Source organism: Thunnus thynnus, chromosome 3 (genome assembly GCF_963924715.1).
Source record: "Thunnus thynnus chromosome 3, fThuThy2.1, whole genome shotgun sequence".
Taxonomy (NCBI): Eukaryota; Metazoa; Chordata; class Actinopteri; order Scombriformes; family Scombridae; genus Thunnus; species Thunnus thynnus.
In genome coordinates, this window is record NC_089519.1 from 35,976,121 (window position 1) to 35,993,812 (window position 17,692).

The 17,692-nt window shown below is 37.3% G+C and overlaps 2 protein-coding genes across 2 annotated transcripts; both read right to left on the minus strand.

Moving 5' to 3' along the window:
• Window positions 1-644: 644 nt before the first annotated feature.
• Window positions 645-8,911, minus strand: LOC137180301 (ras-related protein ORAB-1). The gene is made up of 6 exons (XM_067585617.1): window positions 8,718-8,911; window positions 6,485-6,557; window positions 6,252-6,347; window positions 6,039-6,134; window positions 3,627-3,758; window positions 645-1,593 (listed from the first exon to the last, which is right to left on the minus strand). The coding sequence occupies exons 1-6, from the start codon at window positions 8,729-8,731 to the stop codon at window positions 1,396-1,398; spliced, it is 609 nt and encodes a 202-aa protein (XP_067441718.1). The 5' UTR covers window positions 8,732-8,911; the 3' UTR covers window positions 645-1,395.
• A 1,140-nt stretch (window positions 8,912-10,051) lies between these two features.
• On the minus strand, window positions 10,052-13,764 carry LOC137180302 (E3 ubiquitin-protein ligase TRIM21-like). Its single transcript, XM_067585618.1, has one exon. The coding sequence runs from the start codon at window positions 13,569-13,571 to the stop codon at window positions 11,895-11,897; it is 1,677 nt and encodes a 558-aa protein (XP_067441719.1). The 5' UTR covers window positions 13,572-13,764; the 3' UTR covers window positions 10,052-11,894.
• Between the last annotated feature and the right edge of the window lie 3,928 nt (window positions 13,765-17,692).

A 17,692-nucleotide genomic window follows, 5' to 3' on the forward strand; every position in this document is an offset into this window, starting at 1 on the left:
CATTCCTCACAGCTTAAGGGAAAAAAAAAAAAGACTGAAACAAAGCTCGAACTGAAGCCGAGAACAAGTGTGAAGAAAGAAAATAACACACCAGCAAGACCAACGGTTATCAAAGATCTCCTTCATTGTTTTAATAGTAGACATTGTGCCACAAAAATGTCATGTCCGCAGCCACAAATCACGTGCCGAGATTACTAATTCCAGCTATTTATCATGTCATTCGCTTCACTTGCTTCTCTACACAATTTTGCAAATCACTTCTTACATTTATGTATAAATATATACAGTTTATAGATTATTCTCGAGCTGGGATGATGGTGATTTTCATTTCTCTTGTCGTGGTTGTGCTGTTGGTTGAGAAACATTAGCAGAGAAACACACGGCTGACGTTACGTCTCCCAATGTAGCACATGCTTATTGTATCATGAATACCAGCAGAGCACACACACAGAGCCAAATATATATATATACAGGAATGTTAACTGCTATCATACAAAGTGGGTTCTTTAAGAAGTCACGACTGAGGGCATACCGCGGGGAGAGTATGCCGACAACACAAGAGCACCGAAGGCATACACGTCATGAAAAAAAAAAAAAAACTCCTGCCACAAAGGCACTGGCACATCGTTTTTTTTTTTAAGGGGGGGGGGGGGGGGGGGGCGACACTGTGAAGTTGGAGCAGGTGACGTTATCGGAGCGTTTCCTCGTTTCATGACCGCGTTCCGGATGCGCCGAGAGAGCATGTGATCAGTTCTAACATGCATGATGCTGGTTTAAGCATGTGCTTCATTTGAAGTGCTTACTAATTGATAATATGTGAGGAGATTCAAGGGGGGGGGGCCAGACTCATGCTGTTGTTTATCCACAGCTAAATAAAAGACAACTTGTGTGTGTGTGTGTTTTTTTCTTTTTTTTTTTTAGAAAAGTGACTGTTTAACAAAATCAAAAAATAAGGGAAAACAAAAAGAAGAAAAAAAAAGCTGTATACTTGTGTTTTCTTTCATTGGTTAACTTCACACGACTGTTAAAAATTGTTTACATGTTTGTTTGTTTTTTTCCAGTATGAGTGTGTTTTTGATAGAGTAAGAAAGAAACAAACAAAAAGAAAAGAAGCCCGGTGTGTTCTGTGGGTTATGGGTGGGCTTACCGTCCTATTGCTGACTTTGATGACTTTGAAATGGTTTTGGTGGGAATCTGGTGTTGTAGTTGCGCGCACGCGATTACAAACCAGTCCACTCAAAGTCTTCCTCATCTGTCTCCCCCCCCCCCTCCCTCCCTCTCTCCCTCTCTCTATCTCTCTCTCTCTCTCTCTCTTTTCTTTCCCTGTGGAGCATGGTAACATTGAGACTGGTCGTGGGCTCGGGGTGGATTCAGGTCGTGGCGGGTTTTCGGGTCTCAGCAGCAGCCTCCGGACGAGGTGTTGACTGGCTTGCTCTGGATCTTGACGTTGGACTTCTCCGAGGCGCCGGCCGTGGCCCCGGGGCCCATCCTCTTCTTGATCTCAGCCGCCATAGTCATGAAGGCTTGCTCCACGTTGGTGGCACTCTTGGCGCTGGTCTCCAGGAACGGGATCCCCAAGTTGTCTGCAAATTCCTGGTGAGTGAAAGAAGGATTTAAACGATGTGACAAAAAAAATAATCTAACTTTTGGTGTAATTGCAACATCAAGTCCCCCCAAAAAACTCAACTCAAGGTTCACTTACTAGCTTTTTTCCAGAGCTTTCATCTCTCTCAGAGGATGGAATATGTGCAGTTTTTAAACTGAGCAAACTCCGTTCACAGAGGAAGATCGTGGGCATGAGATGTGATTGAAAGCTAGTAAGTGGTCCTTGAGTTAAGTGTTTTTTTTGGCAAACTACTGTTTCTAAGATCAAGTGAACTTTCATGCTCGACACACGTTTCCCTTCCTTTGAATGAGGAAGTGTCCAAACTTTTAACTGGTCCTGTAAATAGTTTACTTAAATTCTAAACATTAATGAATCAACCGTAAGCCTAAAAAAATAATGTAAAAATTCATTATGTTAAAAAATACCTAAACTTTTCTCATCTGCAACTTAATCTGACAAAAAGTCAAATTTGAACCCCTAAATATGCAGTTTTACCCTTTTGTTTCCACTTAAAGGGCAGGTTCACAATTTTTCAAGTGTGTCTTAAACCAGCAGTCAGGTGTCCATATGATCAAGTGGATTCTACCTGGTTTCTGTTACATACTTTTTTGGTATCACCTCCGTCGAGGTTCCAAGTGAGCTGAGCTGATACTAAAAGGTGACATGAAAACACTGCAGACCACTGATTGGTCAGTCATTTCTCTCATTCACTGATTTCTCTCTACTGCTGCTCCTCTGTCCTTGCTGGACCCCCCCCCCCTCTCTTTTGCTCGCTCAGTTAAAAATGGCCACCGTGCTTGAAATGCAGCATTCCCACATGAGGAAAACACAGATTTGTCCTGTTGTTGTTTGTATTTACTGCTGCATTAGTTGGACATGATGAATGAATGAAGAGGAGAAATACAGAGGAGGAAAATGAAAGTGAAACTAAGAGCGTCTGTCTCTGCAGTAAATGATCAGCTGAGTGCTAATCATCAACCACCACTCCCTCTCCTCCCTCAACCGCCGCCTCTCTCTCTTTTTTTTTTAAACAAACAAACCACACCTTACTTTACTTTTAACGTTATCAAAGAAGAGAAATGTCCCCCCCCTGTCCTCCTACATTGATATTAGAGTACTTCCTTGTTTTATGAATGAAGCAGTACACAAGTTGAAGCAGCTGCACTATGTGTGTTTGACCAATCAGCGGCGGTCATCCCTGCAAGCCCCGCCCTACATTGAGGTACTATCCGTAGTGGAAAATGAAGAGTTTGACCAACTGAGACCAGAGCTTGTCATGGCTGCTAAAAATATAAAACACATGTAAGGATTAAGATTGAAGCATAAACTGCAGTTCCTATGAACATTATGATACTTTTCTTCCCACCAACAAAACCAGTCACTGCTGGAATCCAGTTTAACTAACATGAATTCAGTCCAACCAAGTTGGAGTTCTGTGCAAACTTTTTACAGCCACCTTTCAAACCTGAAAATGGTGAAAGTTTGATCCTGAAAATAATTTGGATGTATAGAATTACTTTCTAATTGTTGAAGCCTGGTTGGACTTCTCATGTCTGTCTTTGAACTCTGTATGTTTGAATCTATTTTTCTGTACGAAAAAATAGAAATATGGTTCAGTAGGTTATGGTTGAGGTGCCACCTTTACCTCATTTTGAGCCAGAAAACCCCCCCGCAGGTGTTACCAGTGGAGACAGACCCAAATGATGCCACATTTGGTTCAGACTTTTAATTCCTAATATGAAACAACTCATACTAATGAACTTCTAAAGCCGCATTCAGATCTAGTCAGGCGTTGCGGCACACCTCCGCAGGGTTGCGCGGACATGTGTGGGGTGGGTATGGGCGTGTTTGTTTGTTCTCTAGAACATAACCGTTGTGAAGCAATCAGAAAATAACGTGTTTGATCAGATTCACCTGCTTCCTCACTGCCACCACTCCCTCTCTTCATTCACTCTCTAGCACACTCCACCACAACTGCTCTCTTAGCCACAGAATCAGGACTAACATGCCGTCCGCTTACCTTAGCTGTGGTATAATCCACAACCTTCTTCGTTGTGAGGTCACACTTGTTGCCTACTAACAGCTTGTTGACGTTCTCGCTGGCGTAGCGGTCGATCTCCTGTAGCCACTGTTTGACGTTGTTGAAGGACTCCTGAGGACGGGAGGCAGAAAGACAACAAACATCAATACAAACACTGAAGACATTCACACGTTTACCGCCATGACAACCAGTCTGCATCAAAACATAAGAAAACAGACAGAGAACATGCTAAGGCTGCTATGCATCTGTGAGCTTTAGAGTTTGAACATATAATTGATTTTATATATATAAATATATAATATATATATATTTTGATAAGTGTTATTTATCCACTTATCTCTTGTTATATATCAAATATATGTAAGTACATGTCACTTTTTAGGGTTTTTATGTGTAAATCCCTCTTTGCTCTCCCTGTAAAATGTTGTCATATAAATATATTTATCCAATCAAAAGGCATTTGGGGTGACTAGATAACCCCAGCCATCATATAAACCAGACCTGCCAACCCTGGATGAATTTTTCGAGCACCGCTTCTGCGACATTGATGCGTCAGATGCAAATCACTGCTATTCGCACAATGAATTATTATACATGGTTTTGCATACATATGCTTTACAGCCTATCATTTGATTTGCATACATGCAGTAGGCAAAGACAAAAAGTGAGGGACGCACTCACTGAACGTAGCATAAAGCTTACTGGCGTTTTCAAGATATCTAAATGCTACGGAGTCATTAAAGCCAGCGGTAAATTACAGAAGAGCTGCACAGATCAGAAAGATGTTGCATCACAGAGATAAGTTACAACATGACTCTAAGTAACAACGAAATATTAACACACATCTCTAGGGTACGTGTGTAAATCATAAAACGTCTCAGATCTCACTGATGGTAAAACAGCAGTTTTTCTGCCACACAGCATCATTTTTTCATTAATTGCTGCCATTTTACAACACAGTATATGAGCTTACTACGATGTGCTATGATGCCAAATAGCTCCCGTCAGTTTACACACAGCTGGTGCAAAGCAACATTTACATTTAACCATTTTAACTTTTGCAGGTTTCCCCGAGTGTGCGTATTGTTGGACAATATGTCCAAAAATGAATATCACTGGTACCACACTGACAAATCAGCTTATATGAAAGCCAAAAATTATCAAGAAATTGCAGTACAGAAATACTATAATAGGAAATGTTTGCTGTAATTTAGAAACAGTGTCTTATATAATAGTTTGTCCATCAGAGAGCACTGACATGCTTATTTTCTCTTGTGCCGCCATGTTACTGTTATGTTATATATTTTTACACTGTAAAACACTCAGTACATATTTTGGACACAATTCATTCTCTCATCGACTCTCAACACTGTATAATACTCCCTTATATATGTATTTTTCTTTATTGGGTTTATAAAAAGCACTTTTTGCTAAACAATGTACTGTTTCCAAAATACTTTTAAAAAGTATCTGCAGTTTTTTTGGTCTCAGCACCTGCACATGAAAGATTACTCACTACTTATCAACCTAATCGAAAATGTCAAACATTTTTCTACCTCAGAAGTATCTACATTTCCATCAAAACTACAGTATCTATTAGGTTAAAATATTTATAGAATATAATATTAATAATGACAAACATCTTTTGAACCACCATCAGGAGTTAGTTAAAACCTCACTTTGTTGTTTTGATCAGAAATATGATGAAAATACACTACAGGTTGTTTGTTTTTCTTCTTATGAGTATTGTACTGTATCTATCTCTCTCATATCACAGCTTTCTGTTTTAATCCTTTTTTCCCCCTATTGCCTTTTACCGTTTATTGGCGTACTTTTTTATCATTTTTGGATATGGAAGAAATTATATGTGTATGCATGAACTATATTGTATTTGAGCTGCACTGCACCAAATTCCAATCAACTTGTTGAAATGGCAATAAAGTATTCAAGTATTGCTTCAACTAATTTGTCTTTTTTATACTTTATTAAGAAATTATTTGATTTAGTTGACAGTGACATACTGGGTTTACAGCCCCAGTTTAATCATGTTTCAAGTGTTTAATGTGCAATAGTGACAACTTATCATCAGACATGTTGCATAATAGTGATTCATGAAGGAAAAAAAAGAATGTAGTTTCTCTTAGCACCGATGTTTTCTTTTGTTCAGTTTTTATCTTTTGCTGTATGTGATCTTGTGTTTCTTGTGCTGCGGTAACACCTAATGTTACATATATTAAATATTGTCTTCTCTTACGAAAACATATTAAAGCATCATTACTATTATTGTGACTGATTGATGACTAGGTGTTAATAGGATTTTAGGGATGGGATTTGCCCCACTATTTTACTGTAGATAAAAACGAAATCCGTCGGTCCTCGAGCGACACTGACCTGATCTGTCACATCGTAAACGACTATGATGCCGTGAGCTCCTCTGTAGTAACTGGATGTGATGGTGCGGAACCGTTCCTGACCAGCTGTGTCCCACTGCGAAAGAGAAAGCAGAGCCCGTCAGTCCAAACTGGCACAAGAAACAAGCTAAAGTGAATCACTACTTATCACTTCCTATCTGTTTACAGTCCTATTAAGCTACGCTGTCCTTACAATCTGAAGTTTTATGGTCTTTCCGTCCAACTCGATGGTCCTGATCTTGAAGTCCACGCCGATGGTACTGATATAGCTCTCTGTGTACGTGTCATCCTAGGACAGAACAAACACACAGGTGAGTCTGAGCGGTAGATATGATACCTGCAGGGTAATCAACAATCACACTGCTGACAGGGAAAAAAGAAATTAAAGCCTGTTATGTAACGGAGAGTTAAAAAACAGACACTTACTGCAAACCGGAGAAGGAGACAAGACTTTCCGACACCAGAATCGCCAATCAGGAGCAGTTTGAATAAATAGTCACTGTGAGGAAAGAGGAGGGGAAAAAAAAACATTTATTTTTTCTCATCACCTGCAAAGAACAACATCACATCATCAACATAAGGCTTGTAAAGACTGAAAGGTTACGATGCTTTTGACAAGCTAAAACAACGAGTCAATTAACTTAATTTGAATCTTATCACTATTTTCTTTGAAGTCTGACTTGTATAAAGAATAATTTGATCATTTTGGCTTTATTTACTGTGCAGTTATTAGTATATTAACAAAATGTGCTCATGCTCGGCGATGTAAAGTACTGAAAAAGGTGGGAACCGAAACTCTGAAATGTCATATTGGCATCAACATAAAGCACAATAATCATCTACCAGAAGCTTTACTTCTGCACATTTTTTTAATTTTTATAATCCACAAGTCAGGTCATGTATATAGCCTAAGTATTGCAAGGCATATAATGTATATGATGTATATAGATTGAATTCCATTAACTTATTCATTTGTAATTATTACTCCCAGTTCTTATCTGTTTCCCTGTTTCCTGCACTGCTGTAACATGCAAATTTCCCCTCTGGGGATCAATAAAGTCTTATCTTATCTTAACTTATATCAGTAATTATTTTATACTATATGGGTTTTTTTTTTTAGATTTAGTTTTTGGTATTTAAAATGCCAGAAAAAAAGAGAAAATCACAAAACGCCAAAATATTAAGTTTACAATGAACAGAAAAGCAGCAAATCCTCATATAAACACCAGGTAATGATGATTGGCAGGTTTGCTTGATAAATGACTTGAAAGATTACAGCACAGATTATCAGAATTATTGACAATAAATCTTCTGTGGATCGCTCACTCGCTAAACTACTTGTTTCAACATTGAATAATAGTGTAATAACATGATTACCAAATTCATACAAATCTGTCAAGTAATCAATAATTGCAAAAAAGTTGGTAATTATAACTTTATTATTAACAGCTGTGCAATTTACCAAGCCCAGTAGTGTAGTAGTGAAGATACATTTGGTCGATTGTTTTTTTAATTATCAAAGTATAATAGTTTAAGTCATTTATCAAGAAAAATACAAAACATGATGTGATTCCAGCTTCTTAAACGTGAGTATTTGCTGCTTTTCTTTGTTTTTTATCATTGTAAACTGACAAAACAAGACATTTTTGTTGACGTCACTTTGGGCTTTGGGAAATAGTGATCTACATTTTCCACCAATTATGGACATTTTGTAGCGACTAAATGATTAATCGAGAAAACAACGGACAAATCTCTCAATTATGAAAATAATCACTAATTGCAGCCTTATAATACATTAATATACTAAACAATTAATCTATTATTTAAAAAATAACAATCAATAAATTAATCCACAATGAAAGCAGTGGTTAGTTGAAGCCCTAAACTGAGTATTTTTAGGGTTTTAGATTGTTTTGGTTGGAGTAAACAAGCAGTTTGAGGACGTCACCTTTGGCTCTGTTAGACTGAAATATGCATTTTTTTCACCATTATCTCACATTTTATAGAGTTTAGGAATAATCAGTTAATCGATAATAACACGATAATCACCGGATTGATCCATGATAAAGAATATAAGTTATTTGCAGCTCTGTGGTGTACTAACACAGAGACTGACGTTACTTAACTAACTCCACATCACGAGCAAATGTAACTTCCTGTTTGCGGCGGATAAATTACACCCAAATTACCGTTAAAATCGAAACGATCGATTAACACATTCTATTCATGTTTACTGAGCAGACTGCGTCCTGAAATAAGAATCTGTCACTTGTGTATCTAACTGAGCTCAATAACAAAAATCCTCAAAGAGTGTAACGCTACGTAGCTATCCAGTTAGCCTACTAGCTGCTAATGCTCCTTCCATTTAAGTCACTGTAAGTCAGCTAACAAACGCCGCTGACGAAGCGCAGATAATTAATCAGTTAAAACTGTGTTATATTAAACAGAAAATGTCAACAAACACGAGTAACGCGATAAACAACAACGCTGTCACTTGATAGTGCGTATACAGCCCTCAGTGAACTAGCTTAGCACAGGAGACAAAGCAGCTGACGTTCATTTTGTATTTAACGTTAGCTTAGCTTAGTTCAGCTTAGCTTCCCCCGGCTAGCTGCGGCTAAGCTGACAGCTCATCATCGGTGTGAAAAGAAACACTTACTATTCAGGATTCATCGTTGACTACGGGTTATAAACGGTTGTTACTATGGATGCAGCTAGATTTCGTCGTAGGTTAACCTTAAAGATCGCCTCGTACTGAAGAGAGTACACCGTTTTCTGTTTTTTGTTTTTTGTCAAGAACTGGCTAAACTGGTTGTCGCAGCCAGAACAGCATAATCGAATCAAATATGGCTGTCAAGCACTACCTACCCGGAAATACCAGAGAAAAGGAATCATGGGTAATGAAGTCTTGTAGCATTGGGCGTTTACACAGCGCAGAGGAACAGATTTTATGATTTCTATTGTGAAAAGTGGAACTATATTTATTTTATATTAACTTAATGTATCTGAGTGAAACTGTCATATGCTAAATAAGAACCATGCAGTCTCTCTATTAAGCTGATATTTTTAAACGTAGACACAAAAAACATTTAATGGCTTTTGTGTTTTACAATTGTGTGGTTTTATTATTATGTATCTCATTTATTTATTACCATCACTATTATTTATTTTACTCTATTTTACATTTTACTGTTTTATTATAATATCTTTGAGTAATATTTTATAACTTAATTTTGATTATTATTTTTATTGCTTGTATTATCTTTTATTATCTTATCTTTTGTTGTTGTCTTATTCAATTAACTCTTTTTTGGGGGGACTTTTACTTATTTTGGGGTGCATTAGTATTCTCCCACATCCAGCAGATACACAGCAACAGTATCATACATTTGGAGTTGTATTTGTGTCCACTGAAGTTCAATTTTACTTATATTTTATTTCCTTTAAGGTCTGGTTTGGTCTCCAACTCACCAACTCCTGAGAAAAAAATCTGACTCTTTAGCAGCTAAATGTTTCACTTTCTTCACCACCTAATTTTGTCTGCCAGTCTACAGCGGGTTTATCAGAGCTTGTTTATTGAAAACTGTCTGCTGCAGCTGGAAATGGGGTTGATAAGAGTTGAAATTTAACCACAGAAAATGTGCTGCAAAACACAAAAACTATGAGCTGAAAGAGGCTAAAGAGCTCCACAGAGCTGCAGAGTTGCATTCATCATATATTTTTAAACATTCTGTTGAAAAAGCTAACAGTGTGGATAGGGAAGTATTATTAAATCCTCTCCCTAAAGACATTGAAAACAGAGTAACTTTTGTGTCTGAATATTGTACGGCATCTATGCAAGTCAAGCAGATTATAAACAAACACTGGAAAATCCTAGATGTGACCCAAGATGGAATCATTTGTCATCCTCTAGACCTCGTTTTTGCTTCAAAAGAGGCAGACGTGTCAGGGATACTGTTGTCAGTTCTATGTATAAGGAACCCGCACAAACTAATTGGCTTTCTCAACAAATGTATGGAAATTATACATGTGGAAAATGTGCACACTGTTCAAACACATTTGATACAAAGACATTTAATCACCGTCATACAGGAAGGAAATATGATATAAAAGAATTCATTAACTGTCTCTCTACACATGTCATATACATCTTGAAATGCCCATGTGGCTTAATGTATGTAGGCCAAACAAAACTCCATCTCAAACTGAGAGTTGCTGAACATAAGGCTGCCATTAGAAATGGAAATATGGATTATGCCTTTGCCAGACACTACAAGGAGAAAAACCATGGGCTGGCTACTTTCCTTATATTTATTGGCATTGAAAGAGTGTGACCTAATCCAAGAGGTGGTAATTTGATTAACCAGCTCTGAAGAAGGGAGGCATTTTCATTTTTATGAATTGAACACTATTGAACCTTATGGACTTTATGATACACAGGATTTGGGTTTTTGTCTGAGATATGTAAATATTAATTTGTATTTCTCTCCACAGGTTATTTGGACTCTTAAGGAGAGATGAACCACTAGGTCCCCTGGCACTCACCCTTCCCATTTAGTGATGTAGAGGGAGAGCTGTATCATCTATAGTCTATTGTGCTAAGGAAATTTAGCTCATACTATTCAGTCAGTTGTTTATGGAAGGTAATGAAGTTTAATTATGTAAAATGGTGTAACTCTGTGTAACATTTATCATGTTATGTTTTTTGTAATATGTTATTTTATTGTCATGCCCTTTGTAAAATGTCCACTTTGAAAAAATACTGAAAAAGTACTCATGCAATTGTGCTTAGTGAACCTGAAGAAGCTACAGGCGAAACGCCTTAATAAAGTCACAGTAAAGTCATCTCAGTATGCGGTGGGTCATTTTGATTTTCACCTCATATATGTTCCGGCGACCGACCAGCACCTGACTGAAAGTACTGGCTGTGCACGGGGAGCTCTGTCCTCAGAATTTTTTATTAAACTATTCAATTATGTTTTTGTGCCCTTGCAGACAGTTTCTCTCTCAATTAGTTTAGATGAGATTAGACAAGTTTAACTTCTTGAGCCCTGATTTTTCAGAAGCAATTTAGCACATGTATCTAGTTTAGCATGTTCCAACACATTATTACAGCTGTTACACTGAGTGAAATATACAAACCCAGGGTCCCATAATTTTAGGATCTATGCCTTCATATACAATGGAAGTAGTCTGAATGTCATTTAATACACATTTCAGCTCACTTCTGGACACATGTGTCCTTCAGGGTTGGAGAGGATAATATAGAAAAACAGTGATTAAAAAGGGGAATAAACCAAAGACTAATATGACATAATAAGAAAAACCTTGAACCAAATCAATGAGAATAAGAAACCACTACAATTAGGCTGATTGAAGAATCTTTTCAAGCTCAATTGACATGAGAGTTTGTTTGTTTTGGTGATGTATGACAGCTGTTGCCAAATCCAGAAACAGTACACACTCTATGTACCTCCATTTTAGCAGACGACCTGGTCTAATATTTTTCTTTCAAGACTAATATTTCTCAAATGTGGATCACAAAATGTGAGTTAATTCTACTTTTTGTCCATGAAGGTTATTCTTTTCAGGGAAAAAAAGACAGAGTATGACAGATCATTGCACTGAAATGAAGAAAATGAGACGTGGCTCCAGAAAATTAAATGTTGTGATTTCTGCTAGAATTGAAAACAAAGTTGTATTTGTTCAGGAGTTTAAATAGGTTCATTTTATATACAGACCCCGAACTTCAATGGAAAACATATAATAAAATGCAGTTGAAACAAATTTCTTGTTAATTCTTAATAAACAAGAAAGAATGAAATAGGTGATTATTCTACTCAGTTTGCTTGACAGGACAGATGATCAGAGGGGCGGAGTTTTTACCATCATCATTATTACAGGGACTGAAGTATGGGTAGAGTTTCTCAGTGAAGGAGCAGCCAGTAAAGGAGCAGATAAGAGCTGCAGCATCTACGTCATAAAAGGAGACCAGACCCTTCTCATAATCCACAAACACCCCCACCTTCTGAAGCTGAGACTTCAGAGAGAGACGGACTGGAAGGTTATTACGAGCACTGTACTCATTTCCATTTCTCAACCATATAGCCCAGTAACCATTCTGAGGCTGCAGTGGGATGTTTTCTTTCCTGTCAATCGACCCTCTGGCCACTCCTAAATCCCATTTAGTCTTCCCTTTAACCTGAACCTCAAAGTAAAATCTACCTGAAGAGAAACTCTGCTTTCCTAAAACACAACAGCAGTTAGAAAATCTCTCTAGGTTGTTTGGGAGATTCTTCTTCACTTTACCATAGTTTACATGTTTCCCATCATCAGACAGGATGAGTTTACGATGTGCTGTATCAGGATCAAGAGTCACATTCACTGCATACTGCTGGACCCTCTTCAGCAAAGCCTCAAACAGCTTCTTCTTCTCTTTACTGAGCGTCTCCTCCAGCTGAGTCACAGCTCTCACCACAGTCCCCTCATATGATGGTGGACGGACGCGGACCTCTGTCCAGTCTTTGGTGGGTGGAGCAGCTTTCAGGGATGGGAAGTTTTGGAGGAGGTGGAGGTGGTCTTCAGAGCGTGAGAACTGCTTCACCTCAGAGTTTCTCTTCATCAGCTCAGAGATTTCCTGTTCCAGCTCTTTGATGAAGTCTTCAGCCTGTTTCTCTGTCGTTCTTTGCTTCTCTTCAATCGTCTCAATGAGCTCATTCAGGCTTCTCTCAACAGACTCCATCAGAGTTGTGAAGACCTGAACACCTTCTGCTTTCTCTCTGTCTGCATCTTCCTTACTGAGGTTGACTGACTGTTTGATCTCTTGAATCTTCAGTCGTCTCTTCTGGATCATCTGCTGAATTTCAGCCTCTGTCTTCCCCAGCTCTGCCTTCTTTCCTTCATATTCTTCTTTCAGAGGAACAAACTCATGTGTCTTGTGGTCTAAAACAGAGCAGAGCGTGCAGACATATGTCTGGTCGGTCTTACAGAACAGCTCCAGAGGTTTATCGTGCTTCATACACATCCTGCCCTCCAGGTTCTCCACAGGGTCCATCAGCTGATGTCTTTTCAGGCGTGATATTGTCAGATGAGGCTCCAGGTGAGTCTCACAGTAGGAGGTCAGACACACCAGACAGAACTTCAGGGCCTTCAGTTTGGTTCCAGCACAGACGTCACAGAGAATTTCTCCTGGTTTGGCAACTTGTTGCTCTGAGCTGCTGCTGCTGGCTTTCTGTTGAGCTTCCTGTCTGAACTGAGAAACCATCTCAGAGATGAATGTGTTGACATGAAGCTCAGGTCTTGTGTTGAAAACCTTGTTACACATCGGACACAGGTACTGGTCATTACTGTTCCAGTGTTCATTGATGCAGTTTTTGCAGAAGTTGTGTCCACATGATGTGGTGACTGGATCAGTGAACACATCCAGACAGATGCAGCACAGAAACTGATCTTCAGATCGCAGACAGCTGGCAGCAGACATATCTACACACTGAGTGTGAAAAACAAAAGACATATTTTGTTTTAAATTACATTTCAAGCCTTTGTTAAAAACCAAATAAGGATAATTATTGTTGTATTAAGTATAACGTGATATTAGGTGAAGTAATATTGAATTATATTTTCCCTGTTATCAATCGGGATGGGAACACGTGAACGGAGTCATGAGCAATCGTGATCATTGAAGTTGTGCTGGCAGCTCAAACAGTTATCCACAAGGCTGCATGGTGAGTTTAAAGTTGTTGTTTACTTTGATGACGTGTTTTATGTGAGCTAGTTTGTACAAACACAGTAAGAGACTGTCATCTGCAGCTCTTTATCTAACAGCTCATTGTGGCTGTTTCTGCTTGTACTATTTTTCCATACAATCTTTAAAATGAACCACTGACAACATAACACAGAATATGTCCATATCTTGTTGTGTAGACCAACTGTTATTGAAGAATAGCACTGCTAACAAAGCTCTGCTAACTTGGTGACAAACACATTTCATTACCTCCAGCTGCTTCACAATAAAAGCTGCTGCTTATTAGTAGAGAGCTTTTAATGTGAAACAGCTACAGGAAATAGAATGGAATGTGTCTGTAGGAAGTGATCAGTAAATAGTAATAAGACCAGGAAGGTTGGAGTGAAGCTGAACTCCAAACCACAGAGATTCAGTTACAAGTTACAAAAGTCCTGAGAACTGACACAGAGAGACTGTTTAAAAAACAATTAAAGTTGTTTCACTGAATCTGTGTAAAAACATCTTTAGTTATATTGTTACTAATTTCACAAGTGTCAGTATGAAATAAAAGAGTGGAACTTCCTGTCTGTTGTGTTAAAGCTGGTTGTTGAAACATTAAATATGATCAGTTGTACTCACCAGTGTTTGGCAGAGACTCTGCTGTGTTGTTGAGAAAGACTTGATGAACTCAGTTTAATTTTTATTTGGACAGAAGTGGAGAGACTCGACTGCAGCTCTGCTGTCGCTCTGACAAACCTTAAGTTTCAGTTCTAGAGAGTGACGTTGCAGCTTTCTTGTCTTTCCAGTGTTGCTCCTCCTTTTACTGTAACTCCGAGTTTTTTTCCTCCTTCTGATTCACAGGATTATTGTGAAATACCATGGAGCAAAGATGGTACTGTACCTGACAAGTTGGAGGAAGACGTGAAAAGTTGTTGTTTAGCTTAATTATGTGAGGTATTATTTTTTATTGTTTTCTTTGTGTTAGTTAGTTTTAGCTCTGATTTAGGGGTCCTCTTTTGGTCATATTAACATTTTGATTTGAACAGCATCCACAGGCCCTTCTTCCTCAGTCAGTAGTTTGCCTCTTGTGTATGTGTTTTCTTTAAACTACCTTCCTTCCCGGTAATAGATAACTGTTAGACCAAAAACATCTGGTTTTACGTTGCTTCCCCTTCCCCCTAGTGAGCTGGATTGTAACATAAATGGGGGCTCGTCCAGGATTTGTGGCGGTCATAACAATATGCAAAATATATTCATCATAATATAGACTGCATAAGTGAAATGTGCAAACATTTAAGTGAAAAAATTCCTGTTGTGTGTCGGTTTATAGGTATGAATAATGAATACAATATACATAATGATTTAAAGTATATAATGTTAAGTATATGTGCAGCATATGTAATATACACTACAGTAATGCTAATGCTAAATATATAGTGAAAATGGAAGAAAATACCATGATGTGGCATATAATCTAGAAAAAACTCTAGTAACAATATAGAACTAATATATACATTTTTTTTAGAGCTGCAACGATGTATCATACTATTTGTACTGTTTAAGCATAAACACCAATTTTGGCTGGTTCCAGGTTTTCAAATGTGAGAATGTGCTGCTTTTTTAGTCTCATATTGTAGTAAATTGAATATTTTTGGGTTGTTCAAAGTCATTTGAAGACGTCACCTTGTGCTCTAGAATATTGTTATCAGCCTTTTTCATTGTTTTTTCTGATGTTTTATAGACCAAATGATTAGTCAAAAAAACCCAAAAAAAACCCATTAATTGATAATGAAAGTAATCATTAGTTGCAGCCCTATTTTTTATATAATGATAAAAGTAATGTAATACAATGTGAAATAAAACACTTTTATATATGTTGCTGCCGCTTATACTACTGCTTCCTCGATAATAATAATTCTATATCTAATTAAAGAGAAGTTGCAGGTGTGGTGCAGTGTTTTCACACTCAGGCTGTAATGATCTTCAACAAAATCCAGACGTGGTATAAATATACATGTTAACATCAGTGAATTTGGTCTAATATTTTACTCTAAACACTTATATTTCTCAAAAGAGGACCAAAAAATATGAGTTAATTCTACTTTTCACCTGAGAAGGCTATTTATTTCAGGGATTTTTAAGGAATCAGCTTCTGTCAAGAAACAAGTTTGCTGCTTGGCAACAGTACTGTAACTTTGGGCTCATTGTTCCTTTGTGTTGTGCTCCATCTAGTGGTCGTTCTGTGTCATAAACAGTCAGTGGCCCACAGAGAAGCTTGTTGTTATTAGTGCAGTGCAACAGTAAGTGACGTTAAGGTGGTCAGACATGCAAAAGGCTGTTAGGTCTCTATGACAGACAGCTTTTCACTCCATTGTACCCCAACTGAACATATAGTTTTCTGTTTTAAATAAGGAGATTGTTATGTTAAGGTATTAGAGATGTGACATGAAGACCTGGAGGGAGGAGCAGCCTGGCGTTTTAGCTACTCTTGTCTGTCATGTGACCTTCATCATATTTATCTCACTTGTTTCTCCCAAACACAGTGTCTGACCCATGTTGGGCTGCCCAAGTGCATTATGGGAATGATTTATACTTTGTGTTTATGGAGAAACATATTCTGCTGAAGAGTTGAGGAAATGTAGAGTGACCAAATCAAAGTGATGTAAATGAACGGTATAAAGTTTATTTGTTTATTTGTATAGAATGTTGTAGAATAAAAATGCAGGAATCATATTTTAAGTGATATAAAGCACTCATGCATGTTTTTAATTTAAGATATTGGTTACTGTATAGTTGGCACAAAGTTTAACAACCTTATTGAACATGTTTTCAAATGTATGACAACATTAGTGCAAAATACAGTTGGATAATCTACTTCAGTAGAAAAAAAGTCTCTCAATAGATTGAAGGTCAACCAGGTAAAAACAATAATCAGTGGAGAGAGGAAATATTGAAACATGATGATACAAAGCTGCATATGTAGACTAATAAGTGTTTGGTAAAGAAAGCAGAAAATCATTTGTGATTGTTAATGAACTGTAACAAAAACACAAACACAGCTTCTCTGTAAACCAGGTTTTATTTTTTGTGTTTGGTGTTCAACAAGTCACTGCTTACTCAGGCCATGTTTTTAAAGCTTTACATTAAAACTACAGACATAGTTTAGTTTACACATTTTTACAATCACATATTTACAGATTTCTTTAAATCATAATCAATCTATTCAGTATTCAAACAAACATAAATAGGACAAAGTAACTAAACAAACCTCAGAAAAATAAGAAAATCCATTTACAGTATATTCTATTAATCAACTGTAATGCTGCATCTAATGATTATTATCATTAACAATTAAAATCTCTAATATTTTGAGTCATTATTTACTCTATAAGAGGTCAGAAAATTGTCAAAACATTTGTCACAGTTTCTCAGAGCTCAAGATATTCAAGTTACATGTATATAAGTTGCAGCATAACCTTGCATTGACAAAGGAGGAGGAGAATATTTGCTTGACAAATAATTTAAAAGATGGAATGATCATCAAGACATTGTTGTTAATTTTCTGTTATTCTGTCATAAAGTGTTCTAGCACATACTACAACCTGTAAAATTACAACACATATTCTGTTGAGTCATGGACTAAGTCGTATTCTACAATGAAGCTTCATGACGCTGTGAAAATATTCACTTTAAAATTTTGGTTTCATTTGAAACTTTGTAATTTCCACTAGAACTGAAAATAAAGTTGTGTGGATTTGATCAGATGTTTTGAAAGATTTCAGTTTACATCTAGATCTCAATGTTTTTGGCATAAAATGTTTTATTCATTTATTTTTAAATTTAATTTAATCTAATTTAATTTAATTTATTTCAGTTATAAGGTCTACACTTGTTCTGTCTGTCAGTCACCT